Source organism: Pangasianodon hypophthalmus, chromosome 9 (genome assembly GCF_027358585.1).
Source record: "Pangasianodon hypophthalmus isolate fPanHyp1 chromosome 9, fPanHyp1.pri, whole genome shotgun sequence".
In the NCBI taxonomy this organism is placed as follows: Eukaryota; Metazoa; Chordata; class Actinopteri; order Siluriformes; family Pangasiidae; genus Pangasianodon; species Pangasianodon hypophthalmus.
In genome coordinates, this window is record NC_069718.1 from 2023967 (window position 1) to 2043743 (window position 19777).

The 19777-nt window shown below is 44.3% G+C and overlaps 3 protein-coding genes across 5 annotated transcripts; all 3 read right to left on the minus strand.

Annotated features, from left to right (window-relative positions):
* Nucleotides 1-227: 227 nt before the first annotated feature.
* Nucleotides 228-2899, minus strand: LOC128318789 (uncharacterized). The gene is made up of 2 exons (XM_053236675.1): nt 1635-2899; nt 228-1538 (listed from the first exon to the last, which is right to left on the minus strand). Exon 1 carries the CDS (start codon nt 2688-2690, stop codon nt 2073-2075), a length of 618 nt encoding a protein of 205 aa, XP_053092650.1. The 5' UTR covers nt 2691-2899; the 3' UTR covers nt 228-1538; nt 1635-2072.
* Nucleotides 2900-6029: 3130 nt separating this feature from the next.
* LOC117598086 (major histocompatibility complex class I-related gene protein) lies at nt 6030-12652 on the minus strand. 3 transcript variants are annotated; one of them, XM_053236673.1, is made up of 6 exons: nt 12248-12649; nt 10130-10402; nt 9727-10017; nt 9349-9633; nt 9100-9207; nt 6030-8508 (listed from the first exon to the last, which is right to left on the minus strand). In XM_053236673.1, exons 1-6 carry the CDS (start codon nt 12330-12332, stop codon nt 8504-8506), a joined length of 1047 nt encoding a protein of 348 aa, XP_053092648.1. In that variant the 5' UTR covers nt 12333-12649; the 3' UTR covers nt 6030-8503. The 3 variants fall into 3 exon arrangements, with proteins under 3 accessions (XP_053092648.1, XP_053092647.1, XP_053092649.1); XM_053236672.1 differs by having other exon boundaries at nt 6030-8511; nt 12248-12648; XM_053236674.1 differs by lacking the exon at nt 9100-9207 and having other exon boundaries at nt 6030-8511; nt 12248-12652.
* Nucleotides 12653-13155: 503 nt separating this feature from the next.
* LOC128318860 (uncharacterized) lies at nt 13156-16533 on the minus strand. The gene is made up of 3 exons (XM_053236918.1): nt 16140-16533; nt 15818-16089; nt 13156-15067 (listed from the first exon to the last, which is right to left on the minus strand). The coding sequence occupies exons 1-3, from the start codon at nt 16531-16533 to the stop codon at nt 14099-14101; spliced, it is 1635 nt and encodes a 544-aa protein (XP_053092893.1). The 3' UTR covers nt 13156-14098.
* Nucleotides 16534-19777: the final 3244 nt, after the last annotated feature.

The window sequence follows — 19777 nt, forward strand, 5'->3', positions numbered from 1 at the left end:
GTGTTTTGGAGAAGGAGTCAGTTAAATGGACAGGAACAGTCCATTTATAGTCCATATATGGTATAAGATTATCTTCCTACTATTATGTCATAGTATGTTATGTTTAAATTCACAGCAATTTATTATATTGTGAGGCGAAAGGCTGACGCAGCAGTTTCCGGGTTAGCGGCACTCTGAGGAGTCGGAGCTTTCCCAACAGCAGAGTTTACAGCAGCACAGGAGTGGCTGGCGGCTGAAATGGCTTCCCTGCTGATATCGCCTTCTGAGAACAGAGAAACATTAGCGAAACTGCCGTTGTCCCTTAGATTTGTGCCAGACGTGAAGAATCAAAGCGCTCTGCCTCTGAGCCACACGCACTCCGGCTATCCAAAACATTGGGGGTGCTGAAGTGGCATCGTCCTTTCAGCACCCCGCCGGCAGTCGTGCGAGGAGCGCTGTGTGCTTTATGTGCACAGGCCATCCATTGGAGAGGAGCGTGGTCGGTGATGAGCATGAAATAACGACCCGCTAGGTAAAACATTGCAGCTGATTGAGTGCTCCTCCCCGTGAAAAACCTGTGACAGGACGGCCCTGAGCCCCGTCTCCAAGGCGTCTGTGTGGACAATGAAGGGGAGGTTGAAGTTGGGGTTTCGTAGAACGGGCAAGCTCGTCAATGCCTCCTTTAGGTTCTGGACTGCCTCCTCAGCCTCTTGACTCCACTGCACCCGGTCCGGCCGACTTTTCCTAGTGAGATAAGAGAAGGGAGAGGCAATCGTGGAGAAGTTAGGCACAAAGCGGCGGTAGTAGCCGGCCTTGATTTTCTTCTTCTGAGGCTTGAGCAGTCCCTGCTGATGCGATACCCCAGGTACTGTGCCTCGGTTAAGCCCAAATGACATTTTTTTGGGTTGGCTGTCAATCCAGTCTTCCAGAGGGCCTCCAACACCGCCCGCAGGTGGTAGAGGTGGTCAGACCAGGTGGAGGAGTGGATCACCACGTCGTCGAGGTAGGCGGCTGCATAGGGCCTATGCGGCCTCAGGACGATGTCCATCAGACGCTGGAAGGTGGCCGGTGCCGCATGCAGCCCAAAGGGGAAAACCCGGTACTGCCAGTGGCCTCCGGAGGTGGTGAAAACCGTCTTTGGTTTGGCCTCCGGGCTGAGGGCCACTTGCCAGTATCCTTTTGTTAGGTCCAGGGTGCAGATGAACCGGGCTCTCCCCAGTCGCTCCACCAGGTCATCCACCTGTGGGATGGGTATGCGTCGAAGTACCATATTTGATTTAGCCTCCGGAAGTTGTCACAAAGCTCGATTCTCCAGTCTGACTTGGGTATGACCACAATGGGGCTTGACCAGGGGCTGGTTGACTCCTTGATGATTCTATCCTGGAGCATCTGTCTGACCACGACTCCTGGTGGAGTTTTGATGTCATGGTGTACCAGATGCGTTCTGCCAGGGACCGAGGAGAACACGTCCGCAAACTGGTCCACCAACTCTGTCAGCTCCTAGGACTGAGCTGGTGTGAGCTCCTCTCCTTGCTGGATCAAGGTACATTCTGAGGGATCTGTGTGAGGTATAGCGAGAGCAGACACTTAGGGGTTAGGTTCCAACCATCTCTTTAGCAGGTTAACATGATATATTTGGGTGTTGGCTCGCTTACCTGGTTGCTGTAGTCTGTAATTAACAGGACTCACCCTCTCGAGGACCATGTACGGGCATTTGCAGGAGACGTCGGGGAGGAGGAGGACCTTATCCCCAGGCTGAAATTCTCGGGCTTGGGCCGGTCGGTCGTATGCCCTCCTCTGCTCCTGTTGGGCCGCTTCCAGATGCTCTCCTACGATCGGGATAACTCGATCTATCCGCTCCTGCATTTCCTGGACATATTCGATGAGGGAGCGGAAGGGGGAGGGCTGTTCTTCCCAAGCTTCTCAGGCCACGTCCAGCAGTCCACGAGGTCGCCTTCCAAGAGTAGCTGAAACGGTGTAAATCCAGTGGAGGCTTGTGGAGTCTCCCGGATGACGAAGAGGACGTAGGGGAGGAGCAGGTCCCAGTTTCTGCCTTCCTCGTCTACCACCCTGAGAAGCATCCTCTTCAGGGTCTAGTTAAAGCGCTCCACCAGCCCATCCGTCTGGGGGTGGTAGACGGATGTCCTCAGGTGTTTCACCTGCAACAACCGACACAGATCCGTCATTAGTTTGGACATAAATGGCGTACCTTGGTCGGTCAGGATGTTCTTTGTGATGCCTACACAACTGAAGAGGAGCAGGAGCTCATGGGCGATGTTTTGGGAGGTGGCTTTTTGGAGAGGTACTGCCTCGGGGTATCTGGTGGCGTAGTCCACGATGACTAGGATGAACTCATGACCCCGGGCAGACTTCGGGCCAATTCTTTCGAAGGGCACGCCGATAATGGGGAAGGGAATGAGTGACACAGGAGCAGGCTTGTGCGTCTTTTGGCACTGGGGACTTCTGCATCCATGCCGGGCCACATGAAGCAGTCCTTTAATTTCTGCAGTGTATTGCGAGCCCCCAGATGACCCCCCAAGGGATGAGAGTGGGCCAGGTGCATCAGGGTCTTGGTACGGCATTGCGGGATGACCAGTAGCTTGCAGGGTTCTCCTTGTCGCTTTTTTTTTTTTGGTAGAGAAGTCCCCCCCCCGTGTCAGGAAGTGTGTGTCAGGCAGGCATTGGTCTGGCTGTTGTAGAACACCCTCCATGACTCGCACCTGGCTCCAGCAGTTCTTTAACTGGGGATCCTCTTTCTGTTCCGGGCTGAAGTTTCCCCCCCCGAGCGACCTGGGTAGACACAATAGAAACAGGGTTAGTGGAGGTGTTTGGCTCACCTGCCGAGGTTGCTCCGACGTCCCCCTCGTCCTGGGCCAAGCGGGCCGGCCGGATCCTAGGCCGTGTCGTCCTGGTCTTCTTCTTCCTTGTCATTTGTGGGGCCCTGGCTGACGTGAACCCTGGCCAGTCATGGCCCAATAGCAATAGCAATGGCACAGGGAGTTGCGGTACAAGACCCATTGTGAGGGGGCTTTCCTTGTCCTTGTGTCTCACCCTTACTTGAGCCACGGGAACTTCCCAGACATCCCCACGTTGTACACGTTATCTTGAGGGAACCAGTGGGTTGAGGCGTGGGGAAGCTAGAGGGCCGGACCAGAGTGATGGAACTTCCGGAGTCCAGGAGAGCCGTGACCGGGTGTCCGTTCACCTTCACGCTAACAGTGGGTAATCGGGGCGCGGAAGGGGTATGCAGGGCACATCCGGTCAGCCAGGGTTTGTCGAGGGGTCGTGGGGCGGCCGGATCTGGCTCTGTAGGCATGGACGGTGCTGTTCTCGCCACTCGCCCCTGCCGATCTCTAAAGTTGCCACCCCTCGCTCCAACACCTCTACCATCTCCCTGGGGGTCTTTGGCACTCGTACCCCGATGGCTTTTCTCTCTTCAGGTGGCAGAGCCCTAAGGAACTTTCGGCCACTTCAACAGCAGACAGGAGTTCAGGCTGGAGCCATCTCTTCGTAATACGCAGCAGAGTGTCCATCTGACTCCGTGGGGTGGCTTTGGGGTCATACGTCCGCCTGTGGTGCTCTGCCGTCGTGCTGGTTTGGGAGAGACCACAGCGAAGGAGGATCTCACTCTTAACGGTCTCATAGCATGCCGCTTCATCCAGCATCAGGGCGTGGTAGGCCAGCTGGGCCTTTCCCGTGAGGAGTGGCACGAGGGCTGAGGCCCATTCCTCTCACACGCTCAAATGTCAGGAGGAATGCTTCAACGTCCTCATCGGGTGTCAGTTTAGTTAGGAGATGCTGGGCCTCCCGGCAGGGGTCGAGGAGGGGGACTGCTGCAACACTACTGGCCATTTTCGTCAGTTCCAAGAGCTCACGGTGGCTTGGAGGCCCCGGGCCAGCTCCTCGGTGTTGGCTTGGTGCTGCAGGCTCATGTGTAGAAACTGCTGGAAGAAGCTGTCCATGTTGCTCTCCGGGTGCTGTGCTGCCCGCATCCTCCACCAGTGTGACGAGCGAAAAATGAACTCCAACACAAACACAGCACAGAGAGTCCTTGAATCAGGGGGGATGTGCTCTTTATTTACAGTGACAGGGAAAATGTGAAGGAAATTTTAGGTGTGCAGGGTGAGGAGAAAGAAGTGAGGCTGAAGGCTGAAGCGGCAGTTTCCGGGTAGCGGCACTCTGAGGAGTCGGAGCTTTCCCAACAGCAGAGATTACAGCGGCACGGGAGTGGTCAGTGGCTGAAAAGGCTCGCCATCCCCGCTGATATCGCCTTCTGCGAGAGGAAAAAAACAGAGAAACATTAGCGAAAGTGCCGTTGTCCCTTACCTCCCCCTCTTCGCAGCCGCGGGCTCCTTTTATATCCCTCTGGCCCCTCCAGAAGGGTAGATTTGTGCTACGCTGGGGATTGGCTGCCAGACGTCCTTGCCGTGGCGTCGTCCTTTCAGCACCCCGCCGATTAGCGCTGTGTGCTTTATGTGCGCGGGCTGTCACAGTTTTTATTGTACTGTTTTAGTAGTTATTGCATTGTTTTAGTAGTAATTGTCTTGTTTAATAGTTGGTGTACTGTATTAGTAGTTACTGTCCTGTTTTAGTTGTTATTGTATTGTTTTAGTTGTTATTGTCCTGTTTTAGTGGTTATTGTATTGTTTTAGTAGTTATTGTCCTGTTTTAGTAGTTATTATATTGTTTTAGCTGTTATTGTCCTGTTTTATTAGTTATTGTACTGTTTTAGTAGTTATTGTACTGTTTTATTGTACTGTTTTGTTGGCTGTTGTACTGTTTTAGTAGTTATTGCCCTGGTTTAGTAGTTATTGTACTGTTTTGGTAGTTATTGTACTGTCTTGTGCTGTTTTATCCAAGCACAGCCTTTAAACTTTAAACTTTACCAATGAGAAAAACAAAATTGTTTTAGCATCAGTTTTCGGGGTACTGATTGAGAATCAATCTCCAAAAGAAATGACTCTTTCATTCCAGGTGCTGTGCCGAAAAAAAGCATCCAAACGTACAGAATAATAACCACAAGACATTTTAATCATTTATAAATTGATTAAACATCAAAAGGGATGAAATGACTCCTGTTTTTCACACAATTTACTACGTATAACAACCTACACATATCAAATTTTGTGTACAAAAAACACTTCCTTCACTTTATCAGTAAAATATTTAGAGGGTAAATTCCAAATCTTCTTCCACTTTTAAATCCATAAACTAAATTATTCCAGTAAGCCACTGCATTAAACACAAGCCACAATGATGAACCTTCTTCCAGTCCCAAGTGCCACCTTTTTTAAATATTAAAATCCCAGACAATTATTAAAAGATTAAAAACTAGTATAGAGGCAATTTAAAAATTCAAAAATTTGCTTTCACAATTAAAAAATTTAACTTTAAAATGCACTCACAATGTAAAAAGTTTATGTAAACTGTGAACCACATTATGAAAAAATTAACTGCTATTAAATCCACATTTATAAGTTTGTTTGTAACGTTCAACATTTCAACTTTTCACTTTAGGAAAATATGTATGACAATGAACATGAAAATGTTGAATACTGTAACACTCCATGAAGTTCATTGTGTTTATTTCTAACTATTAAGTTAAAGATAAAAATATTCTTGATAGTCAATTTATTTAGGTTACAAAACGTGTCAGTGTAAGTCAGGTCAGTAATAGATGTGTGTGTGAACATCTGCTCATTCAGTACTCACTGGATTTACCCTCATCAGCACCCGGGATGGAACAGAAATCAACATAAAGATAAATTAAGCTCAAAGATTAAAACTGTTCTTTACTGCTTTAGTTTTTTTAGCCAGAAATTTTGAATGTCATAAATACAATCAAACTGCAAAATATCATTGGATTGCATTTGAGTTTTAGCATAGAACTGATCGACTGACTTTAGATGGCACCGAGCGAAGAGTAATGTTCTGATGTTTTAACCTCAAACTGTAAATTTATGAAGAAAAAAACATTCCAGTAACACTGGAGATACTCAAAAGTAAAACAAACAAACAAACAAATAAAAAACTCAACACACATATAAAACTGTGGACAGAGCAAGCAAAAAGCACATTTTATTTAGGAAATACTCCAAGTAAATAAAACATAACTTGAAAGTAAATGACCAGCATTATTGCCTCGTAAACACAGGTATGTGGTTCTGCTTCTCAATACCATTTGGATTTAAACTGTACCTTGTCTTTTTAAACCCTTGTTTTCAACAAAGAGGTTTTTAAAAACAAAAATTCAATTTCCATCATAAAACACAATTATCAATAAAGTAAAATAAAAAAGTCAGAAATTTAGCCATTTAAATTCATATGACGTAGTCAATAATACTTACTTATTACCATAAAAATACACACTCATAATGAAACGAACACTCAAAGCAAAAGACTGGGAAAAGACTAGCTATATTGAACAAGACTGGATAAGATATTCATAGTAAAATACTTACAGTAGTCTACATACTGTGATTTCAGTAACTGTTCATAATAATGATTTGACCTGAAATGACTTGTGAAAAATAAGTCTACAGTGTAACAAACACTCAAACACTATATAAAAAACCCAACGTTCTTTCAATCCACTCAGTATTCTCTCCACATGCCGTTCTTCACGTTTATTGTAAATGCGTAGGGATTACTGTGTATGAAATATTTTCTCTGTGAACCCTCACAGAGTTGAACATGTGACCTGTAACTGTCGGAAGCTATAGTGGTTCAAGAAGAAAAAAGAGAATGCAAGAAAATACATGTGCATGAGATACTACAGAGGTACAGAGCCATGGGATCGATTCTTTAAGGCTTTTTCTTTAAAGAGGAATAATAACATCACACAAAGACTGCTGGTGTCCTTCTGCAGAGTCTCCATCGAAAGTGTACTAACATGCTGTATATGCATTTGGTACACCAGCTGGGCACCGCCCAAAAGATTGTCGGCTGCCCTCTCCCCACATTAGAAAACTTACACAGCTCCTGTTGTCTTAAAAAAGCACAGAACATAGCTAAAGACACTTCAGATCCTGGACACTCCCTGTTGGAACTGTTGCCTTCTGGCAGATGGCACAGGTTAATTAATGCAAGGACGAATAGACTCAAGCACAGTTTTTATCCAATTGCAATAACTGCTCTGAATGCTGCTAAAAAATAACATACAATATTTCAATCTGTATCTTGCTGGATCTGTGAAACAGTGGACGTATGTGTAGGATGTAGAATCATGTTCAACATTTTTATATATTGCATGTGTGTGGGTATGCTCATGTGCAGTTTAAGGTATATTTATTCTTATTTATTCATATTTTTAGCAATTCTAAAGTATTTAAATTATTAAATTATTATATTTTAGTATTATCATATTCAATTATTATATTTTAGCATTGTCCTAATATTTAAATTATTATATTTTAGCATTGTACTAGCATTTAAATTATTATATTTTAGCATTGTCCTAGCATTTAAATTATTATGCTTTTTAACACTCAGTGTGATTAGGCACTGACTGAAGAGCACTTTTAAATTTCGTTGTACCCGTGACAATGACAATAAAGGCATATTCTAAAAAGCTCTGGATAAGGAGACACACAGATAATTAGCTGCTCCTCCATTCTAACTAGCAAATTTAATCTTACGAAATATTCGAGAGCTTATGTGATTGTTTGGGTCAAATTTGAAGCTGAGTGAGCTTTGAGCGCAGCGCCAAGACGTTAAATCCGAGCGGTGTGTGATGCCCACTGGTTCTCTCCATGGGGAAACAATGACTGCGTTTACACGCACATCAAATTCCATTTAAGGTCTATATTTGGGTTGCAGCCTTATTCCGAATACGATGTTTATATGCGTACAGGCATCGGAATATTCCTGTATACAGGGTTTGGTTGTTGTAAGTTTGCCTGAGTTGCCGTTCCTAAATACCTAGCCTACTGCTAAGCACCTGTTAGCACCCACAATTCCTTGCGGGCTGAGCTGCGAATATATCTCATTTCAGTGGATTTTCTGAATAAAGTGTTTACATGAAACACATTTCCGATTAAAACAGGTGTATTCCAGGGATTGGCGTCTGCCAAATGCCATAAATGTAAATGTAATGTAAATGTAGTCGGAATTTGGGGAATCAGAATATTGTCTTAATCTGAATCAGGCAATCGGATTGCGGTGTTTAGATGCACGACTCAAAAATAATTAGAATATCGCCAAAGTCTGATTAATACAGGAATATTGATGTGCATGTAAACGTAGCCACTGACTTTGTTGGTGCAAAATGGTTTAGCTGCTGATCATCTGTGGTCACCTTAACACAATCTGATCCCGATCATTTTGTACAAAACCATTTAACTTTGAAGTTTTCAAAACATAATGCAATTTTATGCTTCATACATTTCTTGCAAATCTTGCTGTGGATGGAAAAGTAGGTAAAACATTAACATCAATATTATTTGATATCTGATATTATTTGGTACATCAGTGGTACATTTGTCAATTCCCCACACTCATATCTTCAGGTTTGAGATCCTTGTCTTCATGCTGCTGTAAAGAAAAAGAGAAACATTACTATCCTGACTAGATTTAAAATTAAGTCTGAAAGGCTGAATTGAAATAAAATTGCATAATTTAATAACTATAGAATAGGGTTGATTTATCAATTAAAATGTCAATTTAATAATAAAAATAAATGAATTAAAAATGTGTATAATCGTTGATATGGTGAAGTTTTCTGTAAGGAGATTTATGGAAGGAGTCTCCAGTGTCAGCGCTTTGTGACAGTCAGAGGTAAAGCTGAAACTTATAAATGTAATGTAACTAATAAAATGAACCATAATTCCTATGTTGGAGCTTGGCTATAGGACATTCTTTCATTCGTGGCTGTAGTTGAAGAGATTCAAGTACCAGAGTAAGATGAGATGAGATGAGATGAGATAAGATAAGACTTATTAATTCCAGGTGAGATATTCCAGTGTTACAGCAGCAGACCAAAGACATTAGACAGTATAAGAAAAGTCGGTATAGCAGCAAAAGGGTATTACCACATAAGTAAAAAAAAAACTATACAGTGTGTAAAGCATCTCTGATTATTTATTTATTTATTTGTTTAATGCTGTATTTAGTTCTACCCACTCTTTTTAAGGAAAAAGATGACTCCTGCAACCACAGCCAGCGTAAGCACAGCTCCAATCACTGCTCCGATGATAGTACTCGGACCTGTGTCACATTCTTTGCATTGTTCTTGCAAAAATAAGAACAATAAGAGCAAGGTAACCGATTACACTGATTACATTTTCAAATTTATTTTTCTTTGCACTGCTGTTTTTTATTGATATGAGTTGTAAGTAGAACAATAAGACTCAGTAACGGTACTTCACTTACCCCCACCTACGATTATAGGCTTTTCAAGACTGCTGTGGGTCACATAACAATCGTAAAGTGCTTTGTCATCCTCCACAATGTTCACACTCTTCTTCAGCTGGTAGGTGCCATCACCATTGGGTCTGACTCCTGAAGATGTTACCAGATGTTCAGGTAGAGAAGTTCTGAGCTTCCTCAAATGCATCTGTACATCTGGAGGGTAGAAACCTGTGGCCAGGCAGGTCAGGGTCAACTTGCCAGGGTCACTTACTGATTTCTTGGCAAGCAGATGTACATCTGGTGGAGCTGAAAATACAGAAACATTTATGATGTTCTTATTCTTTTTTTTGTGTCATTTAGGAACTGAAGTGACTCCAGTAAAATCCTTTGGATACTCACAATGTTTTCTCAGCTCTTTTTTTCCATAATCCATGAACTTGTTGAGCCAGTCCACACACTCTTTCTCCAGATAGCCCTTGGTGTACTGGTTAAGGATGGGCACATCATCCCATTTCCTTTTGGTCGGCTCAGCAGCTGCGACAGGAGCAATCCACCTCGAGTTTACCTCATCGAAGGAGAGGAACTCAGACCCATCGTAGCTGTACTCATCAACTCCTCTCACAAATTTAATATTCCCATCTGTACCTTCATTAACCACACAGCCATGTCTCCACTGAAGAACATGAAGGTCTGAAATGGAGACGGTGCAGTGAAGATAATGACTGTCTGACACTAAACATTAAGAATCATAAAGAAATGACTCCTGCCCTTTTATGAGTAATGATGAAGAGAAATGACTAACCAGACTTATTGTGTCTCATGCGTTCCATCAGGATGTCCACGTTGACCTTAAACCACTGCTCTTTGCTCTTGCGGGACTGAGTGCCTTTATCCCAGTAATCCTGTGGGATCTTCTCTTTCATCCAGGTCTGTTTAGGAACCTTAGCCTGAGTCTTGCTGCTGTAGTAGTCGAGTTCTCGGTCATTGAGCATGCCCACTGCGATGAACTCATAGATGCCGGGGAGATTGAGAGGTTTAGAGAGAGCCGTGTAGGTGTAATACAGAGAGTGCTCACCTGGAGGAGATGTATAAGAAGATTATTTTACTAACTTTCACTTTTGTTTGAAACCAAATCCTGTCTGAAATTTCACACTTGCATTGCTCTTCTGTTTAAACATTCACATTGTACACGCAGCTTTAATACAACGCAAGCAGGTTTAGCTGTACTAGACTGATGCGCATGTGGAGCTTCTGTGCCCCACCGAAACAGGTCAAAATGGATATCTTTTGGCTTCTGATCATCTTTGGTCATGTTTCTGAAGTCCAACTAATGCATTTTTTCTACTGAATGTTTCTATTGAAAGTCTTCATTATGCTACTGAATGACTGTTACGCCATAATTTTATCATCCCTACACAATATTACAGTGTCATGATATCCAGTGACGCCAATTATATTATATTAATTATATTATATTATATTATATTATATTATATTATATTATATTATCAGACATTGCCAACCTTTACGCATTTTGCATAGGAGCTCTGTAATTTAATATCAGAGTAAGCCAGTATGAGTTTTGACTCCAGAAGAGCAGTTTTATTCTCCCCAGTAGAACATGCGATGAGCCAACTGACATTAATGAATGAATGAATGATCTACAGTGCTGTGAAAAAGTATTTGCCCCTTCCTGATTTCCTCTATTTTTGCAATTTTGTACATTTACATTTATGGCATTTGGCAGACGCCCTTATCCAGAGCAACTTACATTTATCTCATTTTTTATACAATTGAGCAGTTCAGGGTTAAAGGCCTTGCTCAAGGGCCCAGCAGTGGCAGTTTAGTGGTGCTGGGGATTGAACTCATTGAAAATCTAGGATTTTTTTTTTTTTTTTCAGAATAGTCAAAGTATCATCACAGATAACTTGAATTATAAAAACATAATATAAAAAAACCTGTGAAACAGCTAAGTTCAACAGCAATAGCAGCAATAACTGTATATATATATATTGAGCACATTGAAAATCTGGATTATTATTTTTTTATTTATCACTGCAAATAAACAGAAGATTTTAGAACTTTTAAAAATGTAAAACAAAGAAAGTAAATGTTAATATCTTGAATATTTAATGCTGAAGATTCTGCACTATTTCTAGCTCCCTATTTAAATGTAAGTAAATGTGTGATAGTGATCATGTTAACTGCTTCGTACAAAAGGTCCGATTCTCCTCATGTCTAATCTCAAATCTAATCTAATCTGTCTAATCTCTTCTACTGAAGCGTGTGGATCTGATCTAAAATGGAGGATGAGCTTTTGCAGAGACGTGTGGAGTCCATGGCGGCTCGAGTCTCGCTGTCGTTAAAGCAAAAAGGGAACCAAATACAAAGAAACTCTTCATGTAAATATTTCAGAGACTCAACTTTTCACTCGAGTTGTTGTCAGGAATGAAAATTGTTGTATAAAATTAGTAAAAGAATCCAGCAATCAGACTTTTGCTACTGAATATTTATTAAAAATTAAATCATGTTAGACTTTAGGAGACTGTTAGAGACTGCCTGCACTATTGCTGTTAAATAATTGATAATTTACTTAGACCAGTTTCTAAAAGCCAGATACATAAAGAAAATCCACTGAATGCAGAATGAGTTATTAGGTTACAGTATAAACAAACAAATAAATAAATAAATAAACAGAATCGGGTGTTAATGATAAACATCACATGGTGGGAAAAAACCGTTAATGTTCAGACCGGAAGTGATACCGTGCACATTAAATACAACGTAGATTTGTAATAATTCACCCAAATATTATAAAAGTTTAGTTTAATGGTGTTTTTAGTATGATATTGTTACATATCTGGGACTTTGTGGTCAGTAATGAAGTGTTTATAAAGTAGTTTCGGTTCCGGAAACTCACCTCCGAAAGCGGGCGCGAGACCACCGAGTGTGACAAACACACACACCACAACCATCATCTTCATCATCATCATCATCATCATCATACTTTACTGTATAAACTCCACACTGATGGATTTTCAGGACTGTTTCTGCCCAGATGTGACGGTTTGAGCGCTTCGTGCTGCGTGTTAAGGCCTAGTCTTCTCTCTTCCTGGACAAACCCTGAGCTGAAGTTCTGCCTCACCAATAAAAACTACTGCACTTTCATTCTCATCCGTTTCTGGGTAGATGATGATGCTGAAGACCTGCAACTGCGCATGCGCACCACCCACGCATCGATTACAGCTCTAACTGCTGGACAGTGATCATCTTCATCATGAGCATCATCATCATCATCATGATCATCATCTCCTTCTGCCAGAGAAACTCAGCTCAGATCTGATGTTTTCAGCGTGTTTCAGCTAGAACATGTTGAGCGGAAATATCTCTCCAATAGGAAATAAAAGCGCGGTCTGACGTCACAAGTCTCCGGGTAGATGCTGATCTTGCAGGATGGAGCTGGTGGAACTTGAGCATGGTGTTCAGACATTAGTGTGTGTGTGTGTGTGTGTGTTTGCTCGACTGCACGAGTCAAACTACCATTGGACAGTTTGAGCTGAAATGCAGATATCTGAATATGAATGTTTTTATTTTGAATTTGTACCATTGACACGAGCTGAGAGAATTTTGAACTGAAACTGAATTTTTGTGGTTTGCAAAAAAGCAATCTGAAAATGAATTTAAAGCTTAATGTGTGTGTCTGAATGTCAAAATGAAGGATAATTAATTTCTAAAAAAAAAAAAAAAAAAAGCATTGAGTGGATCTTCAATTCATTTGGTTTCGATTTCCAAATGAAAATAGATAAACGGCTTTTTATTTTTTTTGTTTTTCTTGACACTCACACAAATTTAAAAAGTAAAATATTGACTTTTTTCCCCAACTTGATTCACCACCCAAAGCCTAGAAATCAAAATATTCACTCGAGGTGCTCGTCTCCTCCTTATGCTCTCTGTCTCACTGCAACACAGAACAATAATTAGGAAAATTTGCCACAGGTGTGTGTAATTCGTGTCACTCACCTTCTCTCGCTCCGCCCTCCATTCACAAGACGGTGCTTAACCACACCCCCTGACTCCACACACCCCCTGACTGTTTTATTCAAGTTTTTGTTCGAACTAATTACAGTGGTGCTTGAAAGTTTGTGAAAGTTTAGAATTTTCTATATTTCTGCATAAATATGACCTAAACCATTATCAGATTATCACAAAAGCCCTAAAGGTAGACAACGAGATCCCAGTTAAACAAACAAAAATATTATACTTGGTAATTTATTTATTGAGGAAAATGATCCAGTATTACATATATGTGAGTGGTAAAAGTATGTGAACCTTTGCTTTCAGTATCTGGTGTGACCCCTTTGTGCAGCAATAACTGTAAACATTTCCGGTAACCGTCCTGCACATCGGCTTGGAGGAATTTTAACCCGTTCCTCAGTACAGAACAGCTTCAGCTCTGGGATGTTGGTGGGTTTCATCATATGAACTGCTTGCTTCACGCTTGTTCAGTGCTTTCAGATGATTGACTCATGAACATTAACATTAGCCAATGTGAGAGAGCAGGAGCATCCAGGTATGCAGCTGCGTAGTGATGGTGGGGTCGCAGGACTATGTCCATCAGACGTTGGAAGGTTGCAGGTGCTCCATGCAGCCCAAAGGGGAGAACCCGGTACTGCCAGTGGCCTCCGGAGGTGGTGAAGGCGGTTTTCGGCTTAGCCTCTAGGCTTAGGGTCACCTGCCAGTATCCTTCGGTCAGATCCAGCGTGGAGATGAACTAGGCTCTCCCCAGTTGCTCCACCAAGTCCTCCACCCTCGGGAGGGGATACCCATCAAATTCTGAGACCTGGCTCAGCTTCCGGAAGTCATTACATAGCTGGATGCTCCCGTTGGGTTTGGGTACCACCACGATAGGCCTGGACCAGGGGCTAGTGGACTCCTTGATTATGCTGTCTTGGAGCATCTGGCTTACTTCCTCCTCGATTGCCTTACAGCGGGCTTCTGGGACGCGGTAGGGCAGCTGTCGGATCATGACTCCCGGAGGGGTTTTGACCTCTGTGAGCTCCTGTGACTGGGCTGTCGTGAGCTCCTCACCTGAGCGGACCAAGGCACGCTCGGACAGATCTGTGTGAAGCTGAGCGAATGCAGACACAACAGGGGCAGGATCAGTCCACTTTTTGAGCAGGTTAAGATGGTATACCTGAGTGTCTGCACGCTTACCTGGTTGTTGCAGGTGGTAATTGATGGGACCCACCCTCTCGAGGACTATGTATGGGCCCTGCCACCAGGCCAGGAACTTGCATGAGGCATCAGGTATGAGGAGCAGGACCTTGTCTCCGGGTCTGAATTCCCGGGGCTGCGCGGGCCGGTCATGGGCCTTCTTTTGCTCACACTGTGCCGCCTCTAAGTGCTCTTTCACGATAGGCATGACACGCTCTATGCGCTCCTGCATCTCTTGTACGTAATCAACGAGAGAGAAGAACGGGGAGGGCTGTCCTTCCCACGCCTCCCGGGCCACATCCAACAGTCCTTGAGGTCGCCGTCCGAAGAGTAGCTCAAATGGCGTGAAGCCGGTGGATGCTCGGGAGGTCTCCCGGACGGCGAAGAGTTCGTAGGTTAGCAGGAGGTCCCAGTTCCTGCCCTCCTTGTCTACCACCCACCGGATCATCTTCTTCAGCGGCTGGTTGAATCGCTCTACCAGGCCGTCGGTCTGTGGGTGGTAGACAGACGTCCTCAGGTGGGTTACCTGCAACAACCGACACAGATCCATTATTAGTTTTGACATAAAAGGGGTACCTTGGTCAGTCAGGATGTCCTTTGCGATCCCCACACGGCTGAAGAGGAGCAGAAGCTCACGGGCGATGTTACGGGAGGTCGCCTTCCTAAGGGGGACTGCCTCGGGGTACCGGGTGGCATAATCTACGATGACTAGGATGTATTCGTGTCCCCGGGCGGACTTTGGCAGCGACCCTACGAGGTCCATGCCAATGCGTTTGAAGGGGACACCTATGATGGGGAGGGGCATGAGTGGAGCGGGAACAGCCTTATAGCGGCTTGTTCGCTGGTATTGGGGGCACTGCTGGCAGAAGGCCTGGACTTCTGCATCCATTCCAGGCCATGTGAACCAGTCTTTCAGCTTTTCCAGTGTATTTCGTATATACATCTGGCCCCCCAGTGGGTGCGCGTGGGCCAGATGTATAACAGACCGGGTCCAGCCTTGGGGCCTTGGGGCACCACCGGGTCCGGCCTTGGGGCACCACCAATTCCTCACATGGCTCTCCCCAGAGCTCAGTTCTTTGGTTCAAAAGCCCCCGTCGAACTAGGAAGTGGGTAGCAGGTAATCGTTACTATGAAGGAGAACACCTTCAATAACCTGCACTTGGCTCCAACAGTTTTTTTAGCTGGGGGTCCTCTTTTTGCTCCCTTCCAAAATTCCCCTGGCAAGCAACCTGGGTAGACACAACAGACACTGGGTTAGAGCAAAATGTTGGCTCACCTGCAGAGGTCGCTCCGGTGTCGCCTTCTCCCTGGGCCAGACAGGCCCGCCGGATCCTCGCCCGCGGTGTCCTGGCCTTTTTTTCTCCGTGTAGCTCGTGACACCCTGGCTGTGGAGAATCCCGGCCAGTCTCAGCCCAGTAGCAGCGGCACGGGGAGCTCGGCGATAAGGCTGACCAGCAAGGGGCACTCGGTGTCCTGGTAGCTGACTTTCATCTGGGCCGCGGGGACCTCCCGGATGTCTCCATGCAAAAAGGTTACTTGGAGGGAGCCCTTAGGCTTGGATACAGGGAGGACGGAGGGGCGCGCCAGCGTGACAGTGCTCCCGGTGTCTAGCACAGCTGAAACGGGGTGGCCGTTGACCTTTACATTGATGGTGGGCATGCTTGGCGGGGTCATCGTGTGGAGGGCGCAGCCGGCTAGCCAGGGCTTCACCAAGGGTCGCGAGGCGGCGGGATCCGGCTCGGTCGGCATGGACTCGTCTTGGGGCATCCCATAGGCAGGGCGGCTGGTCCTTTGTCTCCCCTCCCCGGGGTTGGTCGGGTCGGGGCACCGTACCAGTGGAGGTCGGGGTGGTTCTTGCCGTTCACCCCTGCCAATATCTAGCGTCGCCACCGCTTGCTCCAGGGCTTCAATCATCTCTCGGGGGGTCCTCGCCCCTCTCAGCCCAACAGCCTTTTGCTCTTCAGGCTGCAGAGCCCTCAGGAACCAGTCCATGGCCACCCGCTCGGTAACCTCGGTAGCCGTCAGGAGTTCTGGTTGTAGCCACCGCTTAGTAATCCTGGCTTCGAGGGGTGGCTCTGGGGTTGTAGGTCCACCAATGGAGCTCTGCCTCCACGCTGGTTGGGGAGAGGCCGCAGCGCAGGAGAATCTCCCTTTCGGTGGCAGCGTGATCAGGGTGTAGGGTGTGATAAGCCAGCTGGGCCTCCACCGTGAGGAGTGGGGTGAGGGCGTGGGCCCAATCCTCCCAGGGCCAGTTCTCCCGCAGCGCAACCCGCTCAAACGTCAGGAGGAACACCTCCACATCCTCGTTGGCCGACATCTTGGTGAGGAGGCGCTGGGCTTCCTGGCAGGGGTCGGGGAGGGGGACAGCTGCAGCCATGCAGGTGGCTTTCTTTAGCTCCAGGAGCTCTTGGGCGGTGGCCTGGAGGCGCCGGGCCAACTCCTGGGTGGCAGCCTGATGTTGCATGCTCACTTGAAGGAACTGCTGGAAGTAGGCGTCCATGCTGCCTTCTGGGTGCTGTGCCTTCTGGGTGCCTCCACCACTGTGACGGGCGAGACCTTAAACACAGCACACAAACACTCAGGGAGCAAGGTTAGGTGGTGAAACAAACATGCTCTTTATTTACAGTGCAGCAAAGGGGAAGTGGTGAGTCTCTTGTGTGCGGGGGAAGTGAGGATTGAAGGCGTGTGGGGGCGGGGCCGTCACACCAGGTAAAAAAAAAAAAAATAAATAATTACTGTGGTCTGATCTTTATCTATCTAAATCACAATTAAAGACAAATACCACCTGCTAAAACTACTCTCCCACCTGTTCCCAGGATTGGCTCTGGATCCACACAACCAGGATAAAGCAGTTCCTGAAGAAATAGGAATGAATGAATGATTCAAGCATTCACAACTTCGCTCAGCATGTTTTATGTTGCCTTTAGCTGACTTTTCTTTCTTATTAATGTTTTAATTCCTTCACCTTCTGCAGTAGTCCAGTTGAACTCACCTCCAAGTGCTGGAACTCTATCAGGAAAACACAAACTACAGCCACCAGCATCAACAAACTCTTTGCATTTTAATCCAGATTCATTTGTTTATGCGAGCTTCTAATTCAGATTATTAAAAATCAGTTGGTTTCTTGGAGTTGAGACACTTGATTTCATCAGTACAAACAAAAACACTGCGACACGCCTGTAAGTTACAGTTATAGATCCCCTTTGATTCTTCTCTAAAAATTACACACATCAAGATCTTTGAATTCTTTCATCCACTGTCTGCAGCATCAAACTTGGAAGTCTTTCCAATAACATTCAAATTTAACTTAGCATTAGCTCAGCAAATTGCATCCTCAAGCACATACCTCTTTGAGAAGTTTCCTTTGTTTGCTGCCTCCAATGCCCTGCAGTGTCATGTGGTCTCAGTCTATTCCATTCAAGTACAAAAGTAATCCTCTTATCAAAAAAATTCCATTTTCAAAGCAGAGTCTTTCGACATGATGTAGTGGTAAAAAACATGTTCCAAATTTCCAGTTTTGTCCCTTGCTTCTTGGCCACTGTGGGAGGTTTTGATGCAATAATCCGACGCGTGCAATGTAGCATGAATAGATCCAGAAAGGCTTGTTGAGGTTCCAAACAATACCTGAAGTTTATTAAACCAAAATTAACTTGAATTGCAACATAAAACAAACAAACAACTTAAAGGCTAATTGCAGGCTTGTTGCACCATGCCATCTTAGCTCCATGCGCACGGTTGAAAGACTGTGTGCTCTCACACCAGCGCCCCCCTCCTGTCAGGGGTGGCATATCCTTTTAAACATTTTTCCCTTCACACGTATAGAGGGCACAAACTCAGAGAAATAAACAACATTAACAATATAGCAGCAAAGTAATATTTAAATGAACATACAGAAAAATTAAATAAGATAGTAAGCATGGCTCCTACACTAATGATGTGTCGTTTGTGAACTAGTCGACTCTTAGATTCGGCTCTTTTAGGAGAACGTTGAGATTGTTTTTTTACTTTTTGTACGTGAAATTAATATCATTACTCAAAAATTATTACAGAATTGATTGATTAATTAAATCATCTTCATCAGCAGCTTAAATGATTCAATGAAGATCTCTTTGCAACATCTGAGCTGCTCATTTGTGTGAATCATGAGGCTTGTTTTTGACTCTCAGCTGTGTGTTTTGTAGAATGAATCAGTTTAATGGAAATAAAACGTCTTCATGAATCATAGACACAGCGGCACAATGACATTAGCGCAGGGATACTCATGGTTTCATCCAAGCACAGCCTTGAAACCTAAAAAGAAAACTCTACCAATGAGGAAAACAAAATAATTTTATTATCATCTGTTTTCAGGCTACTGATGGTGAGTTAATCCCCAAAAGAGTCGACTCTTTCATACTCAGTATTAGTGTCGACTCTAAAGCTTTGATTGTCGCTGTCTGAGAAATTCTTCCACACCAGAGACATAAGGCGTATTTTACTAAAGTAAACTTTACCACACAATGCTGTCTTACAGTAAATAAAAAGTGTCACTGAGGCTAAACCTGAAGGAGCTGACAGGAGAGAGTCAGGTACAGGTTTACCTCAGGTTAGCCAGCTAGTCACTTTAACTAGCATCAGCTTTGACTTTCTTAACTAAAATATCAATTGTTTCTGAATGCTCATGAAATTAACTAAATACAGTATAACTTATAAAAAGTGTGTTAAGTCCTTGATTCACATCAAATAACCTGGACATCTGAGACACCTAGTGCTGATATGAATTTAAACTAGAGATCATTTCTTTCAATCATGCTAATGCTAACCTGAACAGCAGGGAAAATTTTCACCTCAGACAAAAAGCGAATCTGCTCATTTGGATAAATCTTTCAGTAGTATTCCAGTCTGCCATTTGATTGCTTAAAGTTTACACAAAAATGGATTTAAAAAAAAAACAATTGTAATTGTTGATATGGTGAAGTTTTCTGTAAGGACATGTTTAGTCCATAAATTAACGTTTATGGAAGGAGTCTCCAGTGTCAGTGCTTTGTAACAGTCCAAGATAAAGCTGTAACTGTAAGTTTTCTGACATCTTCAGGACAGAGAAGTTTACACTTTATGTGATAAGCTGCGATTTTTTTTTGCCTTATTAAATTCAAGAGAGAATAAAGAGAGGCTGGTGAGGGAACGACTGTTTATAGCTGCTATAACGTAAGTGAGAACAGGAACTGACTTGTTTTGGGACGTGTAACAACATTAA